The sequence below is a fragment of the Pogona vitticeps genome, chromosome 1 (assembly GCF_051106095.1).
Source record: "Pogona vitticeps strain Pit_001003342236 chromosome 1, PviZW2.1, whole genome shotgun sequence".
Lineage (NCBI taxonomy): Eukaryota > Metazoa > Chordata > Lepidosauria > Squamata > Agamidae > Pogona > Pogona vitticeps.
This window is the reverse complement of record NC_135783.1, coordinates 94,810,818-94,833,030: the sequence shown is the minus strand read 5'-3', so window position 1 is coordinate 94,833,030 and position 22,213 is coordinate 94,810,818. Positions and strand designations below refer to the sequence as shown.

The following is a 22,213-nucleotide window of genomic DNA, read 5'->3' as shown; positions in this document are numbered from 1 at the left end:
TGTGAACCTGATAGACGTTTTCAATATGCTGGGAGATAGCATGAGATGAGGCTGACTTAATCCACGAATGTTTAGCTGTGCTAAGAAGAGAGGGAAGCACAGATATGTGGATTGGTGTGGTAGTGTTCTTAGAAATTAGATTGTAAAGATGGTCCAATGGTTCAAGCAGTGGGTATATGAATTTGGAGCTTGAGAAATTTAGCCATACGAACCATTAACTGGGCATAAGTCTGAAAGTCCTCAGCTGGAGACAGTAGGTCTGGATCTGCAAGATCTGAAGCCGATGACGTTTAGAGCATCAGTGGTGTTTGGGGCCTTGAGCCTGGCAGGATTTTGTTCTTTTGGTGAACAGGGAGTTAAATTTTAATATTGTAATGAAAGTACAGAGTCACAAATGTAAAGTAAAAGCCAACGTAATGACCAACAGCATACAAGTGGAACAAGCTGATGTAATGCATGTTTGTTAACCAAGACCAGCTGTAGTGGTGAAATGTGATAGGTTGTTCTGGGTATAAATGTAACAGAGACAGAACAGAGTGCATGGTGGAAAAGTAGCCAGTTGGTTGACGCGCTGATCCCAGTCAGGGGACTGGGAGGGGTGAGGCAACAGCTGATGGGCTGGAGAAGCCTCATCATCGGAGAGGGATCCGATACAGACAATGACTTCAGACTTGGGAGCTGGCTGTGAAGATGGTGTGGAAATAGCCTTAGAGGGCTTCGACTTTGAGGACTTGGTCTTTTTCAGTGGACGAAGTTCAGTCACCAAAAGCTGGTTGGTTGACACCTTCCATTTGGTGATTGGAGGGTTCGAAGTAGAGGCAGTGGATGTCAAATGCTTGGTCTTCTGAGGCCAAGCGGCAGGAGATACGGCTGAAGTCGACATCAAAGGAGCACCTTGTTCTTTGGAACAGGAGGGGGTGGCCAATGGATGTTGTTTTACTGCTTCAGAAACGGACTTGTCCATAGCTCTGGCATGAGGCACAGAGTTGCACGCTGGTTGTGCCATATACAGTATTTGTCTAGGTGGAGGGATTGTTCCCAAAGTCGAAGTTTAAGCCTGGAAACGCAACTGTGTAGCATCCCACACCTGAAGTTTTTACAGTGGGGGTAGAAGAGGTTTGATGAGTGGCTCCAGGACAAAAAAGGCACTTAGTGTGGCTGTCGGAAAGAAGGATCTTATTATTACAGACCACACAACATTTAAACGGGCCTGAAGAGGCCACGAACTGAAGACAGGGAGGGGGAACTTTGGTCTAAAACCCGAAGCAGATAACGAAATAGATTAAAATAATAATAATGGGTTTTCTTTTCTTTTATCTCTCTTTTTTTCAGAGAAAAAACACAGAAGCTATAAGTGAGGCTCTCAACGTGGCAGTTGAAGAAAAACTGAAGGGAGAGCCTTGGCACCAAGGTACATATACTGGGGGGGGGGGGGGAGAGGCTTGTACTAATGTATCTTTGCTGACTGCAGAAGCTGTAGAATATTATGATAAGGCTCTGTGCATGTGTGGATCACCCAGAGTGTGATTCACAGAGGCCACAAAGAACTGCTAGATAGCTCAGTGGCTTAGATCTCTAGTTAAGGAGCCAGACGTTGGTATTTGATTCCCACTGTGACTCCTTGACAGGGACTGGACGCCATGTTCCATACGGTCCCTTCTAGCTCTGCAGTTCTAAGATTATGAAGACAATATGAAGATGAAGTATACTTATGGAAACTTCTCTACTAGAATGCAACTTATTATTTTACTATCAAACCTAAACCAGAAACGGTGTCTCCAAACCACTTACAGTCAAACGTCTCCATCAGTAGAGATCAATACTACATCTCTCTCTCTCTCTCTCTGTATCTATACATACTGTACATATATACATATATGTGTGTGTGTGTGTGTGTGTGTGTGTGTATATACAGTATACACACACACACACACACACACACATACACAGAGAGAGAGAGAGAGAGAGAGAGAGAGAGAGAGAGTTTTTCTCCAAATATGTGTGTGTGCACGCACACGCGCACATACACACACATTTGAAGAAAAACTCAAATCTTCCTCAGTTTAGACACGTTACATGGGATACAAGTAAAAATACTGGTAGTATACTGAAGAATAATTCTGCTTACTTTAAAAAAAGACTAACATATTTCTGGGTTTTACTTACTGAGCACTGGTGTATTATTAAACTTTTGAGAGGAAGGCTGAAAATGCTGACTATTTTCCATGATATTCAAAATGGCTTCTTCATTAATAAGTGCATCGTCCTCTTTAAACTTTGTGCTGAATTCCCCTAAAAAGACAACCAGGAATTCTGCAAATTATTTGTTAACATGACCATTTGTCATAAAAACAGTTTAGCACTGCTAAAGATACTAGCATATTCAAATTACTCAAATAGAATCACAGGATTTGTTTAGATACATTTGTACTGGAAGCAGAGGAGAACACTTGGCATTGCAACATTCCAAAAAAGAGGAATAGCATATTCATTTTAAATATGTGTATCCTGCTTTTGAACACAAAAATAATAAAAACAGATTTCCTTTCTTTATGTATATGGTCACCTACCATTAAAACATAAAGTCATTTAATACTGTGTTTCCCCGAAAATATGCATTAGGGCTTATTTTCAGGGGATGTTTATTTTTTTCGTGTACAACAATCTACAGTTATTCAAATACAGTCGTCATCTTCTGGTTACTGCACAATGTTGCACAATGGTGGAGGGCAGGGTTTCACTTAACTGGGGCTTATTTTTGGGGTAGGGCTTATATTACGAACATCATGAAAAATCATACTAGGGCTTATTTTCAGGTTAGGTCTTATTTTCGGGGAAACGGTACCACATTCAATTAATCGGGATTATATAATAACTTAATACATGCATATCTTCTTATTGAGACTGTATTTACATCTATTTTTAATATATGACCCACAGTTATTTTTCTTATAATTAGGATGAGGATTTCTATGACATTTCATATTTTCTCTGCAACCTACACTTGAACCCATAAGCAAGTTCAAACATGTTTAAGAGTAATTGTGAGGGTTTGACTCGTCTCCTTTCTCACTTCAAATAAATCAGGAGATTTTTGTTGTTTAGAAACAGGTGAGATATTTATTGGTGTGTTTAACAAATAACCAGTGTCTAGAACTTGATTCCATCGTCTTTCTCCTTTGGACAACGGGTCCTGAAGGGGCTTCCAATCTTCATCCAGGAATGGGAATCCACAAAGATGTTAGGGTTTACAATCTGTCCCACTTCACCTTCCAACAAAGGCACGGTCTCATCATCCCGACCATCACCCCACATGGGAGTCTTCCCGGGTCCTCTCTGAACCCCTTCCTCCTCATCTCATTTACCTTCCATTCCAGCCTCTCTCTCTTTCCATTCTTCCCTTCTCTTCTCTGAGCCTCCTTCTCTACTCTTTGGCCTCTGCTTCTCCCCAATAGGACGGTCTGGGTGGAATCTCCCTTCTCCTCCTATAATCCGCCTCCTCCTTGGGCACTCTTAGTCTTTCCCAAGCACTGGTCCATGTGTCCTCCATCCAAACCAACTCTCAACCTGGCAGTAGCTGTTCTTCCCTCCTTTTTATATTTGTTGTCCCCACCCCTATCTCCACCCTCTTCTTCCACTCTATTCCTGCCGTTTTTCCCTGAGCTCTTTCAACGGTTATTTTATGTATTTTTCCTTCTATCTCCTCTTTCCCTCACTGCTGTGTCTTTCTGAGAGTTGAGACAGGCTGGAGCTGTACTTCCTTCTCTTCTGTACAGAGGAGAGACGGCTTTCTGGAGAGTGGGTACCCCTCTCGCCCCGTCTCACAGTAATCTGGCCTTCCTCACCAGAGTATTCATAAACATGTTCAAACCCATCCGTAAGCTCAAACATGGGTTGCAGAAAAACAATGACATGTTATAGAAATCCTCCCCCTACTTATAATTATACACCCACGTTTTCTAAGAAATATGAAATAATAGGACACTACTGTGTTTCCCCAAAAATAAGACAGGGTCTTATATTAATTTTGCTGCAAAAATGCATTAGGGCTTATTATCAGGGGATTTTTTTTTCATGTACAACAATCTAGATTTTTCAAATACAGTTATGTAATCTTCTTCTGGTTGTTGCACAATGATGGGGAGTGGGGTTTCACTTAACTGGGGCTTATTTTGGGGCCACGGCTTATATTACGAGCATCCTGAAAAATCATACTAGGGCTTATTTTCAGGTTAGGTCTTATTTTTGGGGAAACAGGGTATATTAAAATTATCTATTGATAGTTACAGAGTTAGTTCTAAAAGTTCACCAACATGCTGCTGTAGAAAAATATGGCAAAGGTCTTTAAAAAAATCAATGAGATGCTGACACTGTGGTGACACTGCAACCTAACTTTCTTCCTGTCTCCTCACTCCTGCTGTCGTCTTCCTCATCCCAAAGCAACTCTGAAGAATTTTCAAGCTTTCCAGATTGAGGTGAAAAGCCAGCTGCAATGGGGAAGACCAACCCCCTCTGATCCTGTTCACAGAAGTACTGCCATCAGAAGATAGACTAATGGATGCTACCACTGAGGTTAACCTTCTGTCTAAATAATCATCAGTGATTTTAAGCAGTCAAATAATAAAAAAAAGAAAAGACAAAATTATATTTAAGAAGTGATCAAACATAACAGATGCCTTGATTAATTATACAAATACATAAATATTAAGTTTTATGCAAACAGCATACCCTTAAAAAAATTAAAAGTAATCTATAGATGTATTTCCCGATTAAATTATAAGGTATTAAACACACACTAGCCAAAATCCTGCTGCGTAGTGTAGTAAATCTCACTAGAGTCGGTCCATCAAATCAACAGAAATTTGGTGAGTCAACTCCTCCATAAGTTTCATTGATTTAAATGGGCCTACTTGAACTGTGACTTACTACGCTAAAGTAACTGTGGTAAAAGTAGGCCCATCTGAATCAATGGAAATTATAAAGGAATCAACTCACCAAATTCCTCTTGATTCAATGAGACTACTCTTGTGAGATTTACTATGCAAAGCAACTAGAGCTCCACCTATCTATATCCAAGCAATCACTTATTTCCATGGATGGCAAGTAATTGCCATGGAAAGATTCCAATGCTTTCTGTCTATAGCTTCACTAAATATATAACTGAGCAGCATTCAGTATTAGGGCTCCTGTCAATGAATTTCAAATGTTTCACAGCATATTTTTCCCTTACATATTCACATAAATTGACATAAAAGAAAGTTTGCTAATCTTTCTTCTATGGTCTTCATATAATTTTTCTTTTGCTTTTCTCAAGGGTTTTATAATTCAAAGGGACAGAAGGAAGAGACTGCAGATTGGTGTGCAAAACCAAGAGATAATTCATTGCATACTATTTGTCTCTCTCTCACACTTCTTTTGTTCTGCTTTTTCACAGAAACAGTTCTGGGCAGAGGTATTTGATTTAAGAACTGAATATACTAAGAATTCTAACCTGGACTCCGCTCTTTATCTCTATGCACTTCAATCATATTTGCTGGTGAACATGGAACAACTTTAGGAGATGGTAAATCAGGATGTAATGTCAACTCAGCAGAGAACTCCTGTGATTCTTTACTGTAGTCCAGTGATCCAGACAATGTCCTAATTAATGAAAAAAAGCTTTAAATACAGTTGCACACCTCACAATAAGACAAGATTAAGAATTAAATTATTACTTACATAGAAAGATCACTCTGCTTGAGGATTTCTTTCAGTCTCTTTTGAAATATTTTTTCACTTTCTGTTGAGGTCACAAATCCACGCTCTTTAGTTATGGAAAAAAGGATATATAGGATGTTTAAAATAGCAACACAAAAGGACAGCTGAAAGAACCATAAATAAGGAATTGAAACTATTAACAATTACCTGTAGCTTTATGGAATGTTGTCTAGTACCTTTAAGTAGAGGCCAAACAACACATGATTTATGCACTTCAAGCAGCACGGAATCAAGTAAAAATAATGTTGCTTTTGATAATACTCCTATGTATATTTAGAAAATATTCTGCATACACCCACAAAGATGTTACAAGGAATATAATTTGTAGCTGGATGAAAATGTACCTGTTACTATCAGAATTCCTTTGTGAACCCACAGCTGGGCTGTTTTCAACTTAGTAGAAGAGCATTTTTGGAGAAAAGTAGTATCAGCTCCCCAAAAGATCCTTGTTGTAGACAATCTTATGAAAGATTTCTCAGAAACTCATTTTTAGCAACTTTATTGTCTACTAGATTACATGGTACAGACTGAATTCTGATTTACTACTTCTTCAACTGAAGCATAATCAGAACACAAGTAGTGTTACTAAAAAGAAGACCAGGGCATTAGAAAGCAAAAGAGAAATTACTGAAAACAACTACATTGAAAAAGGCAAGAAAGACACAGAAACATAACTGTTAGAATTAGTTAATCATGGGCAGAATTCTGTTGGTGTACGCATGTGTAAGTTAAATTGTATAAATCACTGCATCGAACTGTCATTAATTAAGAAGGCATTGTTCATGTTATGAGGCACATGCCTGAGTGCACAAAAAGCACATAATTTTTAACATGACTAGCACCTTGTTAGTTAGCAGTAATTTACTGCAGTGAATTACACAATTTAATTTACACACACGTAATCACCAACATGATTCTGGTCCATATGTAATTTGCCATAACTCATCTTTAACTTAGACAAAAGGACATGGAGACTCTATAAGGCCTCTTACAGTAATATTATTTATATTAAATGAACTAATTAAACAAGTGGTCTTCTGGCATAATCTGGAATATATCGCTGAACATATCTTCTGTACACAGATTATCCATTCTATTAGAATATTACATAAAACAGTGCATAGAGTAATCACTGTGGGAAAGTCTGACATTCTGATTTCAGAGATAAACCTGGCAATCTAACAAGGAATAAATGCTTCATCACATGATGACCTACCACGTGTACCTGCCTGCAAAAGAGAGTAATAAAAATAAATTATTTGTTTAATTCAAATTTATTTAAATCATGATTTAAATTTTTTAAAATTTAAATTGTCTAAAATTAGATTTTTTAAAATTTAAATCATGATTCAAATAGTGATTTAAATAAATTTGATTTAAATTAAATCTACCTTGTTGGAACAATAAAAAATAAACAGTCCTTATCTACCTTGTGAGTCAGGAGGACTAATTTGAGAGGACTCCTTGTTTTCTCTACGTCGCCGTTTCTCATCTTCCCATATTGCTTGTAAACCTGGGTTTTGACCAATCTGGACTGTAAAAGAAAGAGACACAGCAGATTCAAAGGCGGAAGGGTCAAGATTACTAAAACCATCTAACACAGTGCTTTTGTGAATTACAGTGGTGCCTCGCTTGACGACGATAATCCATTCCGTTCAAATCGCTGTTAAGTGAAATTGTCGTCAAGCAAAATTTAAAAACCCATTAGAATGTATTAGAAACCGGTTAATGCGTTCTAGTGGGTGAAATACCTCATCGTCCAGCGAAGATCCTGCATAGGGCGGCCATTTTCCGGCCCCTGTAAAGCAAGCAATCAGTGCTGAAAACAGCGGGGAGCCATTTTGCACAATGAGCGGCCATTTTTGACCCGCCAATCAGCTGTTTTAAAATCATCGTTAAGCGAACAATCGGTTCCCGAAGCAGGGAACTAATCGTCGTCAAACGAAAAAAGCCCATAGGAACATCGCAATAGCGATCACAAAAAAACCCATTGTAAAGCGGATTCGTCATTTAACAAGGTAATCGTTAAGCGGGGCACCACTGTATGGCTGTTCACAATAATTAGACTGTTCCCTATAAATTAGAAGTTTGATATGTTCCTTCTTTAAATACAAAATACAATGGTGCCTCACTTAGCGATGTTAATTCATGCAGAAAAAATCGCTGCTAAGCGATAACATCGCTAAGCGAAAATAAAAAGCCCATAGAAATGCATTAAAACGCGATTAATGCGTTCCTATGGGCTTAAAACTCACCTTTAAGCGAAGATCCTCCATAGCGCCGCCATTTTCGGTGCCTCTAAAGCGAGGAATCCGTGCCTGAAAACAGCAGGTGACCATTTTGTTTACCCGGCTGCCACTTTGTAACAGCCGATCAGCTGGCCGAAAATGGGGGCTTTGCGATGATCACTTCCCTGAGATCATCGCAAAGCAAAATTCACCCATAGGGATCATCGCAAAGCGATCGCTTTTGCGATCGCAAAAACAGCGGCGCTAAGCGATTTCACCGTAAAACAGAGCGATCGCTATGCGAGGCACCACTGTAAATGTTTATGCCCAGGATGTCAATCAAACCTTATGCAAATACAGGAGAAGTTCAAAACACAAGAATAATTAAGGAATTAAAATTATGTTCATTCCTGCGCACAACCTTATCAAGAAACAAGTAATTCCAACTTACCCTGAAAATTGTTTAATTCTGTAACACTAAACATTCTAACAATTGTCTTTCTACACTTTTAGTATTTAACCACATTTATTATAATATTTGATTGTTTATTGTGAATCAAAAATTTTAAACAACACTGAAGATTCACTGAGTCAGGTACTATAAAAACAATCTTGCCAGAGTCCTGAATGATTACACAGAGAAAATACCATTTACCTTCAATATCCAACCTATTCAGAATGTCAGCAGCCACTGCATCCACTTCCAATTCACAGGTACTCTGTCGGTCAATACCATCCAATATTAAAGAGCTGCAGTTACAACAAAGTTTAAAAAGTATTACTAAAACGTTATTTCCCATTAAAATATTTGTTTAAACTGAAAAATAAGGAAATGCTGATTATAACAGGGTGGATAAAGATTGATGGTTTTTTAAGACATAAGACATAAGAAATTTATTTGTCATTGCGCTCACAAGTGGGTGCAACGAAATGAGGTGCTCTTCCCCAAGGTAAAACTGGACAACACTACAAAAAAAAGTTAAAATATACACAACTTTCACCATCCAAATATAGATACCCCGTTTTCTCTCAGCAATTAAAATTCCACCAAAAACCTATGGCCCCGCATTTAAACTCAATACTGCACTTGGGTAAAAACTGTTCTTGAATCTGCTTGTCCTTGCTTTCAATACCCTGAATCTCCTTCCTGATGGTAATAGTTTAAAGAGCTGATATCCCGGATGAGAGGAGTCTTTCAGTATGTTAGATATCTTCCTCTTACATCTGTTCTTATACAATTCTTCCAAAGAGAGGAGTGAACAGCCAATGATGTTTTGGGCCGTCTTAATCACCCTTTGAATTGCCTTTTTCTCTGCCACTGTGCAGCTCGTGAACCATACACAGAGACAGTAGGATAATATGCTCTCAATCGAACTCCGATAGAAGGTGATTAACAAACTCTCAGTCAACTGTTGCTTTCTAAGAATCCTTAGAAAATACAACCGTTGTTGTGCCTTCCTGATTAACGCAACGGTGTTTGCACTCCAAGTCAGGTCATTTGTTATGATAGTCCCAAGAAACTTACATTCAACCACCTGTTCCACACAAACTCCATCTATATACAGTGGCTGAATGTCTGCTCTTTTTTTCCTATAGTCCACTATGAATTACTTGTTAAATAAAAGATTGTTTTTTTTGCACCAGAGGGATAGCTGTAATACCTCGTCCCGATACGCAGACTCATCATCCCCAGAGATAAGTCCTACTAGTGTAGTATCGTCTGCAAATTTGATAATCCTATTAGTGGGATGGTTATTGGTGCAATCCGATGAATAAATGGAGAACAGTAGTGGACTAAGGACACAGCCTTGTGGAGTGCCAGTGCTGAGTATCTTGTCAGTAGAGATGTAGTCATTCAGTTTAACCCTTTGTGGACAATTTGTTAAAAAATCCAAAATCCACAGACAGATAGAATCTGGAAAATCAAGATCTTTAAGTTTGTCTATTAATCTGTGGGGTACAATGGTGTTAAAAGCAGAGCTAAAGTCCGCGAACAGCATTCTTACATAATTCCCTTGTGTTTCCAAGTGGGATAAAGCCATATAACACACAGTATTGATCGCATCCTCGGTTGATCTATTTTCTTTATAAGCAAACTGAAGCCCATCAAAGGGATCAGGAAGGCAGGAAATAATATATTTCCGAACTAACTGCTCAAAGCACTTCATTAAGATTGAAGTTAGTGCCACCGGCCTGATTTTAAAAAAATCAAATTGATTTAAATCACGATTTAAGCAAAATAATAGTTTTTTTAATTGTCAAATCCACACTGTGACATAATTAGAAGTTTTAAATCAAAATGTAGTTCAAATAACAGACCTAAATCCAATATTATGCTCTTCCTTACCCCCTCCTACAGCTAACTGTGAATGCCTGGAAACTGGCTCTGGATGACTTTTCATCGCTCAAGCAGGTATGTGGGGGACATGGGGAGCTGTAAGAGGGAGAATGGAGATGTCTGCCTCCTGCTTCTACCATATTTGAATTAGTTCAGAGTCTGAAATAGGAATTTATTACTTTGATTTCAGAGCTCAGTTTCAGTTACCATTTGATTGTGTTGTATTTTTTGTCTGTCCTTATTTTGTTATTTTATGTTGTTGTGGGAAGAGATGTTTATTTGTTGTGGGTTTAATTTCTTTGTGTTCACCGCCCAGAGTAGTACCTTTCCACTAAGTTGGGTGGTATAGAAATCCAATCCAAACCATTAAATAAATAAAACGTACAAGTCATCGCTGATGACATTTCGGCGCCAGGTCAAAACCTTCCTGTTACAGAAGGCTTTTAATTGAAATCATATCAGCTGTGGGTCTGATGGCAATTTTAGAGTATATATTGCATTTTAATTATTTTGCTCTTTTATTTTGCCTTTTTACTGTATTTTAAATGTTGTAAGCCGCTCAGAGACCTTCGGGTAATGTGGGCGGCATATAAGTTAAATAAATAAATAAATTTCTTACTTCAACAATGGTAACAAGACAAAGGGTCAACACTCCTTACACTGAAATGCACTAAGTATAAGAATTTGCCAGCAGAAGAGGGCAAGAGTATGGGTAAAACATATTTAATTTCTTTTATGATTTGCAATAAGTTCTGAAGTAATTTCCAAAACATAATTTAAACAAAGGTGCATCATTGACCAAAATCCTCCTGCATTGTTATATTGGAATAACACAAACAGCTTTTGAGACTGAACTGCCTCAAGATTAGAAATCATCATAGATACTATATGCTGCATGTTGTATTGTGAGAGTCATTAAAAAAAGGTAATGTCTATGGTGAATACTTAACTCGAGGCAATTTGCCTCCAAAGGTTACACAGTTCGCATTACACTATAACTATACAAGAGGACTTGGCCAGTGTATCCAAGTTTTGAATAAGGATGGAAAGTGGAAGAGATGATTTGTGATCTAAATTTCGTTGCTGGAGAAAGTATAGTTTCAATTCAACCACAATTCCATTCCCCTTTTTAAAAAAAATAGTTTTTTCTTCCCTTTCTGGGGAATTTCCCTGTGTTTTTTTTTTTTAATGGAGAAACACAAACATCAATATCAGGAAAAGAAAGTGTGTCTTACTGAAAAACAATCATTCAAGACCAGCTGTACAAAGCTGGATCTCTATGGAAATCACACCTACAGTACTCACAATGAAAGGGAGCTGCCATTTATCATTGTCTCTTAAAGTGAAAGACCCTTTGTATTACAAGATATTACTCAGATATTTGTCCCTCATAGCATGCTGGTATACTGCTCATAGTTTCTCCTAGGAATTACACTATAGGCTCAAGTGTGTTCCAAAAAAATAAAAAAATAGCCAGTTCTACCTAAGGAACAGAATAGAAAATAATGACTTTCACTTTGTGACTGCCATTCTACATTGTTCCCTTGGGTGAAAAGTATAGGTAGACACTTCATCTCAGAATGCGGCAAGATTGTACAGTGAAACGTCAGCACCAGTGAACAGCTATAATAAAAAGGTTGCCAAAAAGGGAACAAAATATTTCTTCACTGTTTGTTTCTAAATATTGGGAGGACAGGGTGGAAACCTTGCAACAACCACAACTGTGCAGCGCTAAACACACGACATTACAACAATACTTCTGTCACCATCATTTAAGCAGCAATCATGTATAATATCATCAGTATAACTATCTCTTATAAACAGTTACAATTTTTTTGCACCAGGCCCTTTGTATAAGGTGAGTACCAGATCAAAAAAGTAACACGAGTCAAAACAACTCGTGAAGCAAAAATATCAGTCTTCGTTCCACTGATCAAAATGCTTGCCATCATTCAACAGCTAAAGTAAAATTCTGAGTCAGACTGACTATTACTGCATTTTAAACATGCTGTCATATATAACATACATGCTCAAAATAGTAATTTATATTATTGTTTAAACGAAGGCTAAATTCAAGTTAACTGAATTTGCTTGTAAATCAGGAGGACTAAGTCTCAACTATCCAGCACAGCTTCATTTAAACACAAAGTTAAACCGAGGATCTTGATCAAATTATATTTCTTTCTATTGTGCTTTATTTTCTGAAAATATCTTTGGACATGCTAACCTTGGTATTTGATTATCTTCCCATCGAAGAGGGGTTCTGGAAGCAGAGTGTCCTGACAAATTATTGCTAAAACATCCAGTTTCTTCAGATAGATCACCTATAAGGAAAACATAGCAGATAAGCCTTCCAGTACTAACAGCTAGCTTTTTGTCAACTTTTATTCCTTTTATGCACTGCAGATTTGAAAGATCAATGTTTTTTTGTATTCTGAACTAAGCTAAATATTTAGGGAGAGTCCTACAAACAAAACAAATTCAAAACCAATTTAAGAATAGGTGCTCAAGACAATAAAAGATAATTCCTCATCTGCAATTTGTTTTCTCCATGTGATCTTTTTCTAAAATATATGTTACAAGTTCCAAAGAACATTCAAAGTGACATAGTAAAAAAAACTAGTAATAAAATTTCATACTTTCAGATAGAGTTTGAACTTCACAGGGTCTCAACTTCTATTATTCACTCACATCAGCTGTCTTCTTGGCTCCCTCCTCATTCTGTTCTGCATATTGATTTCACATGTGTGCGGATGGGCGTGGGTGGAGTGTGTGGGGGTGGGTGGGAGATACTGTATGTCTCTGTGGCCTGGTCCTGCCAAGGCCATGGTCTGGTACCGGGCTGATTACCGGGGGTTGGGGACCCCGGGAGTAGACAACCAAAAATAATTATTGACATTTATGGGAGATAAGAGTACATGTGGAAAACCTACAGGTGGAGAAGGTGAAAAAACACACTCTCCTGGCACACTTACAGCCATCAATCTATATATGATTCTTATACTAGATATCATGGGCACATCAATTAGCAACATATCAGAAGTGAAGACCATGAAGAAGAACGATTAAGATAAGCATAACCATGACCTTACATACTGGCTGAAATCCTGTTGCTTTGTGTAACAAATGGTGTGACTTTCACTCCTTCTTAGTCAAAAAGTAAAGAATCTTCACTGGGATCCTTTAATACCACCAAGTCAGTTGGCACATGCCCCCCTAACAACTGCAGTGGTGACTTTTTATCTGCCAGTTAGGAAGGGCAACACAGTTCGACCTCATCCATCTTCCATAGGATCAAAGTCCACATGGATATTGCACCCTTGCTTCTCATGAAGAACATTACAGAATGAGGAATATCAATCTGATATATGTTATTTGAAAAAGAATACAATTGATAGAACTTTTAAACATGCCCATGTTTGCTTTTTCTCCTTCCCCAAACTAATTCTTTTCATTTCTTGGTGTAACATTTAGATTATAAGCCTCTAGAAGAGACTGTCTTCTTAACTTTTATAAACCAACCAGGTGATCTTTTCATCTATGAGCAGATAATTTCAAATAAACAACTCAACTCCCTGCACATAACACAACTCTATTGACAGCAATGAATAAAATGATTGTTGTGCGCTAGCAAGTCTTATCTGACTTACAGCAATCCTAAACAGGGTTTTCTGCATATGTAAAATATTTCAGGAGTGGTTTTAGCAGTTATATCTCCCCCAGTGAATTTCCATGGCTTACTAGGAATTTGAACCCAGGTCTACTGAGACATTAGTTAATCTCTCTACCAACCATAGAATGCTTCACATTCTAAAAAGATAGAATGAATTATGCTCCACGCTTTACACCAGCACAGATTCCCCAAAACTGCACAGCAGTTTATAATCAGAGTCACACACCTTTTTTCTTTGCTTTTCTAAACTTCACAGCAGCCAGGTTTATTAAATTCATTCCATACAAGTTGTAATCAATAAAGAGCTGGAGGAGGTAGGGAATATGTGCTTCATGAGGTTGATAAATTTTATTCATTATAGCTCCACCTTGTAACAGCTCACATACTCTACAATTAAAAAGAATTTAAAAAGTTAGTTTTGTTTGAAAAAAAATTACCATGCTACTTAATATTTCAACATCTCAGAATTGTATCTAAGTGGTCAAAGCCCTAAAACTGTTATAGAAAAACATACTATACAGGATCAAATATTTGCAGATGCTATTTAAAGGCTTATGTGCATATGTTTAAGGAAAAACAGAACTATGTATACAACTAAAATCTGTATTTATTTATAACTCTGGAAAAAACTGGATTTATTTTGCATAAACAGCTTCTGTTACCTAAACACATATAAAAGCATATTTGAACAGCTGATTAAAATGTAAAATTACAAAAGAAAAGGATACAGGCAATAAATTAATTTATTTCTTGGTTTGGGGGGGAAAAGCAAGAAATAAATACAGTAGTGCTATTGGAACAAAAAGAAAATCAACTCTGACTATGAAGTTCTATATATAGTTTTCAAAAATCAACAACTATAAAATATATTCCTCTTTAATAAAAATATCCATAGAGATCTGAGACTGGTAAAGTAGGACTGAGTTGAAATGCTGAAATCATGTTTTGTACTACTGTATATAAAATTTACTCTCTCTCTCTCAGGAGCATATTCTGGTACTTTTTGTAAATATACAGTGGTGCCTCGCTTAACGATTGCCTCGTTTAGCAATGTTTTCGCTTAACGATGGTTTTTAAAAATTATTATTATTATTTACTTTATTTATATCCCGCCTATCTAGTCGGTTAGGACCACTCTAGGCGGCTTACAACAATAATACGACAATGTAATAAAAACAGTTTTAACTAAGGGAAGAACTTTAGGCAAATAGGACAGACACTAGAAAAGGTAAGAAAGGGAAACTCAGGGATTGGCTGAAGGGAAGGCTATGCATCATTTAACGATGTTTCCTATGGGCGATTTTCGCTTAGCGATATCGGGACCGTGCTTCACATAGCGAATGCATTTTTAGGTCCCCTGTTTCGCTTAACAATGTCCGTTTTTTCAGTTTTAAAAGTGTCTTAAAATGTTCAAAAATGTTTTAAATGCTTGGAATCGTTAGTGCACCTTCTAAAACATGTGCAAACTTAATATGGCTTTGATCTGACTTTTCGTTAATTTTTGCTGATTTTTTTCTCCCCCATAGGAAAGCATTGAAACCAACTTTTGACAGCTGTCAAAAGTTGGGCTCCATTGTTTCCTATGGGGGAGAAAAAAATTCACAATAAATTAACAAAGACTCAGAAACTGTTTTAAATGCTTGAATTTGTTAGAGCACCTTGCAAAACCTGTCCAAACGTAGTTTGGCTTCGTTCTGCGTCTTCGTTAATGTTCTGTGAATTTTTTTCTCCCCCATAGGAAAGCATGGAGCTGTCAAATTTTGACAGCTGTCAAAAGTTGGTGGGGGAAAAAAATTTAAAAAATTAAAATTAAAAAGTCAGATCAAAGCCAAATTAAGTTTGCACCCGTTTTAGAAGGTGCACTAACGATTCCAACCATTTAAAACAGTTTTTGAACCTTTTAAGACACACTTAAATTTGCAAAAATGGACATCGCAAAACCATTGAAATTCACTGAATGGGCTTCAATGCATTCCAATGGAGGAAACATTGTATTGCTTAACGATGTTTCCTATGGGTTTTTTCGCTTAAGGACAGCAATCCGTGCCTATTGGTACGGATTAACCGATTTTCAATGCATCTCTATGGGAAAACACGTTTCGCTTAACGATGTTTTCCCATAGCAATGGTTTTTTTGGAACCAATTAACATTGTTAAGCGAGGCACCACTGTATTGTAGTTTCTGTAAAAATATATACTGTATGTTGTTTTGATACTTTTGTAGACGGCCCCATTTTCTTTCTTTTGCTTTCATGGTCTTCTCCATCATCACTGCTGTATGCTCAGATTACCACATAACCTTTACCACATAATATCCCAGGCAATGCACAATTTTGTTGATGTAAGATGCTATATTTGATAGGAAGACAATGTTACAAATACTTAAACATCAAGTCACATGAGTGATCACAGATAAATGAGTAGCAATACTGGCAGGTGATAATTAAGACTGCAAAGACTAAGGAAAAATGGCACTGACAAGCAGCAGTAGCTGGGCAACAAAAGGGTGCAAACAGCACTGAAGCGATGGCAATGTTCTGCCAAGTTTTCTTTTTAACAGTTGCATCCTCCTTCCTGACCTTTCAGAACAAATCCCTATTAGAACTGTAGTGTACTGTATGTTACTTGAATACCAATAGGGAAAGTGTTCCTTAGTATTTAAGCATTACCTTTTCATCATAGCAGGATTGTAGAGATAGATCTTCATAAACTGTCTTTCCTTTTCATGGTAACCATAAAAAGGTCTGAAAAATAAAAATCGAGTACAATATTATACCATGGTCACTCTGCTCTGGATTGAGTCAGTGGGTCTGTGCATGTATTGAGCTACCATTATCAAAGTAAACAGAAATATAGTACATAAGGACTTATTCCTAATTCGAGACCTGGACTTTGTCTTGTATATCATAATTAGTTGTTTGATAGTTCGGGATGCACAGCAGAAAATCAACCACTATCCAAACAAGGAGCCAACAAACAAATTACTGACAAAGTGGGCTAGTTTTAAAGAAAAAAATAAAGATTATTTTTAAAATGTATCTAACATAATACAAAGGAAAATGAATCTCTTGTTTCAAAGCCTGCCCCCTCCGAAATTATTACAGTATGCTGCAGCAGTCATTCTCAACTTTTTTTTGGTCACTGCTATAAACACAACATAGGTCGAATCAGGATATACTCTCACTGACAGTCAAACTAAAGATCATAGTGCATTTAAGACCCAAACATATTTGCATGGTTATGAAAACTGTAAATATACCTCACAATTTCCTCAAATATAAACAGTCCACTAGGCTCTCAATCCAATACCATGTTGCCCTAGCTTCAACAAACAGCGAACAGGCTTTTACATTTTCACTCAGCATGTCGTTGCTATAGCCACGGTTTCCTCAAGCTTCAGCACTGAACAGACAGCTAGTAATTATCCTAGTAGTTATGTGGTGATGCCCACTTACCAAACTCCAATAATTAAAAACAATAAAAAACAGTGGGAATTATTTTAGCACTGCTTGACCATGCTGGATTTGATTTAAATCAGATTTATTAAATTATAATTTAAATCACTAATCAATAAGACCCAATTTAAATCACGGTTTTCTACATAAATGCTCATTCTTGCTGGTTGTTACATTTTAAATAACCTTAATATTTACAACCCAAATGAAAGTTGTAAATATTTAAAAAAAACTTGAAAGAAAAATGAAAGTTTCATTTTTAGAATAACAACTTTTCAGGTCACCTTTACACTTAAATCAGAAAATTAGTGACTGGTTATTGACCATTTGAAATAATAATTATGAAATCATTGCAAGGAGAACTATCTCCAGTTTAATGAATTAATCTTCGGGAAAGGGCTCTTTGATCTCCGTTTGCCTTTTAAAGCTCTTCCCGATCTCCGTTTTCGCTCCTGTAAAAGTATCTTACAATGTTTGGAAGCTGTTTTAAATGATTGCAATGGTTAGCCCACCTCCTGAAACCTATGCAAACTGATTTTGGTGTTGTTCTGACACTTCGTTAATTTATGATGATTTTTTGTTTTCTCCATTGGAAACCATTAGACAGACCATTCAATGGTTTTCAATGGAGAAAACAAAAAATTACCATAAATTAACGAAGTGTCAGAACAACACCAAAATCAGTTTGCTTAGGTTTCAGGAGGTGGGCTAACCATTGCAATCATTTAAAACAGCTTCCAAACATTGTAAGACACTTTTACAGGAGCGAAAATGGACTTCGCAAAGCCATTGAAATGTATTGAGTCGGCTTCAATACATTCCAATGAAGGAAACATTGTTTCACACAGCGATGTTTCTTATGGGGATTTTCACTCAGCGATGGCAATCCGTTCCAATTGGAACGGATTAACCGGTTTTCAATGCATTCCTATGGGAAATGGTGTTTCACAGAACGATGTTTCACACAACGTTGATTTTTTTGGAACCAATTAACATCGTTGTGTGAGGCACCACTGTATATGCATTCTTGTATTTGCTTAAACAACTATTTGCAAAGGAACATTAATCACCACAGCCAGGTATCTCCACTGACATGAACACTTGGGTAAAAAGCAAAGTATCACGTCAGCAGAGGTTTAACATGGTTGTTGTGCACCAAGGAAAGTCAAATGAGAGGCCCTCCCTTAATACCATGGCTAGAATGGAGGAAATATATTTGTTCTACTCACGTATACCATGAATCACTACAACCTTTTAATCTTCTCTTCCCTCCATTTCCAAAATAAGCAATAAAACCACTCGAGGAATCACTTACCTCAACACTACCAGGAGGCAAAGTGTCAAAATACAGTAGGAAATCCTTTGCACCAAAATTACATACATGTGTTTATTTCACACATCACTATGCAGGTTACACTTGAAAGAGAAGCAAGGGCTTGACTTTCTTTACACAAAGTTGTAGAAGAATAAATTCCTACATATTTATTCTGTTCAAGGTGTGTATTTTGGAGAGAGTATTTTGTGTTGCTTTTTGCTTTGGTGTGTGCCTCACCAAAATACACAGGTCAATTCCAATGCCTAGGCTTTTTAATACTGAACTGTTCAGGCACAGAGGATATGAACTGTTCAGGCACAGGAGGATGGGTGGCATTTTCACTGAATACATACTGTTGCTTTCACTTTTCAGATTTTTTGGTGTTTTACCACATTTTGAATTGGCTGGTGAGTATTTTCTGCCCTGCACATAAGATTAGTGATGATGGGGTATCTTGGCTAGAGAAGCTTCTTTGTATAGCCTCTGGTAGCAGTGTGGACTGTAGTAAGGGTACAGCCAGAGGCTTTCTCTATAAACTAGTGCCTGTGTAGGTCTGACAACTATTTTTTCTTTCTCATGTTGTTTTGGAGTAGACCAATTCTCTGTAATATTGCCTCTCTGCTTTTTTGGAGTTGTTTTTAAGGATTCTGTAGGACTTCTGGGACACGGTGGTGGTGCGGATTAAACCGCAAAGCCTCTGGGATGCAAGGTCAAAAGAGCAGCAGTTTAAATCCATGCAGCGGAGTGAGCTCCTGTCGCTTGTCCCAGCTCCTGCCAACCTAGCAGTTTGAAAGCATGTAAAAATGCAAGTAGATAAATGGGTATCACCATGGTGGGAAGGCAACAGCATTCCATGTCTAGTTGCACTGGCCGCATGACTACGGAAACTATCTACAGACAAACGCTGGCTCTACGGCTTGGAGACAGGGATGAGCACCACCCCTAGAGTCGGACACACACTGGACATATTTGTCAAAGGAAACCTTTACCTTACCTAGGATTTCTGGAGTGCCAGAAAATATGAACAGGGAAAACAAAAAAATAAGGACAAGGAACAGCTTAATCTTCTTTGTCTTGCAGTAAAGAATAGATAGTAATAGCCCACGTAGATGTTTTTTTCATTAAAGTCAGACTGAAGCATAGAACTGTATGTACATTTCAGCAGTTTTTTTTTCCTAACTGACAGGAAAGGGTGGTGATTGAATTAGAGAACATTAGATTCTCATATGAAATCCCTTGCCATAAATTTAAAAATGGGGAATAGGATACCAGCCGATTTGGAAAGGAAGAAATGAAGTTTGTTTAAAAACAAAAACAGCATCGTCAAAAGTATTTTTAAAAAATCTTTCATCATCTAACACTGTCTAAAACTTAAATAACTGCCACTTCACCTTTATTCTAATGACAAAAAAGAGTAAAATAATACTTACATTCCATAGACTAATGACACTTTGAACACATGCTGAACTGAAGAAGCTGGATTTCCTAAAGCAACATTGAGTGCTCGGTCAATGCTGAAAGCCAATTGACGCAGATAATGTTCTGGCAGATGTCCACAACCATCATATGGTACATACAGATAGGGGAAAATACCATGTAAATGCAGACATGTTTTCTGACCTAGGTGACAAGAAACCAGTTTTTCAGAGTTACACAATTTGACAAGCTCAGAAAGCCATTAACTATCTTACTTGTTAAAATGCAGAAAAATTCATAATTAACAAACTCTGAAGGCAGATTACAACATGTCGCGATAGTCACTAGTATTCAAAGTTTTCAGATACAGCTTTGCAAGAAGAATTATACAAGAAAAAACCAGCTAGAACAGAATGGATATATCTATATTCATATATCCATCATGATTAGTATTTAATGACTGTCCTCCATGAATTTGTTCACTACCCTTTTAAAGCCATCCTTCTACTTCTTATACTGTATCTTGAATACAGTAATCATCCTGCTTAATTCTAGTTTATCCCTACACACTTTATATAGACCATGCATAACTTCCTACATCTCTGTCACATTTCATTACCAGCTGCAGAATCTGAATCTTAGTCTAGGGAATAGCTCCCATCTCTTGGTCATTCTTGTTGTCCTTTTCTGCACATTTTCCTATTCTTTTACATCTTTTTCTTAATGTGGAGAGCAAAACTGCCCACATCCAAGATGAAATGCCATACAGTATTCCTAACATGGTCATACAGCATGTGATCAACATGATATTGGCAATTTCATTTTATTTTTCTAATTTTAAATTTATTTCTGCACTATGCCCAATATGACATCTGCGTTTTTGATACTGAACATATATTCAGTTACTATTCTACTTCAAACCTAATACAGTGGTGCCTCGCTTAACGAGCGCCCCGTTTAACGACGAATCCGCATACTGATGTGGATTTTGCGATCACTTTTGCGATCGCATTGCGATGTTGACTATGTAGCCCAATTTTCCCCCAGCTGAGCGGTGGGAGCTTCGAAGTCCCGCCGCTCAGCTGGGGGAAAATGCTGGTAGTGACCTCGGAAAGACCCTTCCGAAGGGTCCTTCCGAAGCCACCGCCTGCATTCCCCTTCGAAAGGGGCATTTTCCCCCAGCTCAGTGGGGGAAAATGTCGGCGATGGGCGACGAACTCGGAAGGACCCCGAAGCCCCCGCCGACATTTGCCTTCCGAGCTCTCAAAGGGCCCCCTCTGACATTGGAGAAAGCCCTTTGAGAGCTCGGAAGGCTCTCAGCGGCGGCGGGGACAGGGTGGATCTGAATGGCTTCCAGGCAAAGCACTGGAAGCCGTCCGGGCCCCCCACCCACCCTGCCGCCGCGGCTTGAAGCCGCTCCACGCCGCCAATCCCAGCCATGCTCGGACTCCCGGGAGTCTGAGCATGGCTGGGATAGGCGGCGCAGGGCAGTGGGGGCAGGGTAGGGGGATCCGGAAGGCTTCCAGGCAAAGCACTGGAAGCCGTCTGGACCCCCTCAACCTGCCGCCGCCCCGCGCTCGGCTATCCCAGCCATGGTCGGACTCCCGGGAGTCCGACCATGGCTGGGATATCTGAGTGCGGGGCGGATCCAAGCAGCGGCGGCGGCAGGGTGGGAGGGATCCGGATTCCCGGAGCTGCCCCGCACCCAGCTATCCCAGCCATGGTGGGACTCCCGGGAGTCCGACCATGGCTGGGATAGACGAGTGCAGCGCGGATCCAAGCCCGGGATGCCTGAAAGGCATCCGGATCGCTCCCACCCTGCCCCTGCCGCCGGGATCCGCGCCGCGCCCAGCTACCCCAGCCATGGTCGGACTCCCGGGAGTCCAACCATGGCTGGGGGACCGGCCGCGGCGCGGATCCAAGCGGCGGCGGCGGGGGAAGGGAAAGGGCCCTGGCGCGGCCGTGCGCCTGGCTCCCCTTCTCCCGCTCCACCTCCTCTTCTTCCTCTGAAGAGGAGGCGGCGGGCGCTCA

At 38.7% G+C, this 22,213-nt stretch overlaps 1 protein-coding gene across 1 annotated transcript in view; it reads right to left on the bottom strand.

Moving 5' to 3' along the window:
* The window catches only part of REV3L (REV3 like, DNA directed polymerase zeta catalytic subunit), a 112,590-nt gene that overhangs the window by 72,271 nt on the left and 18,106 nt on the right, over positions 1-22,213 (bottom strand). Inside the window, exons 2-10 of the mRNA XM_020805332.3 lie at positions 20,197-20,386; positions 16,666-16,740; positions 14,223-14,383; positions 12,551-12,647; positions 8,641-8,735; positions 7,187-7,291; positions 5,719-5,803; positions 5,492-5,640; positions 2,167-2,292 (exon numbers count right to left, since the gene is read on the bottom strand). Coding sequence (XP_020660991.3) covers positions 2,167-2,292; positions 5,492-5,640; positions 5,719-5,803; positions 7,187-7,291; positions 8,641-8,735; positions 12,551-12,647; positions 14,223-14,383; positions 16,666-16,740; positions 20,197-20,386 — 1,083 coding nt within the window. The remainder of the gene's footprint in view (positions 1-2,166; positions 2,293-5,491; positions 5,641-5,718; positions 5,804-7,186; positions 7,292-8,640; positions 8,736-12,550; positions 12,648-14,222; positions 14,384-16,665; positions 16,741-20,196; positions 20,387-22,213) is intronic.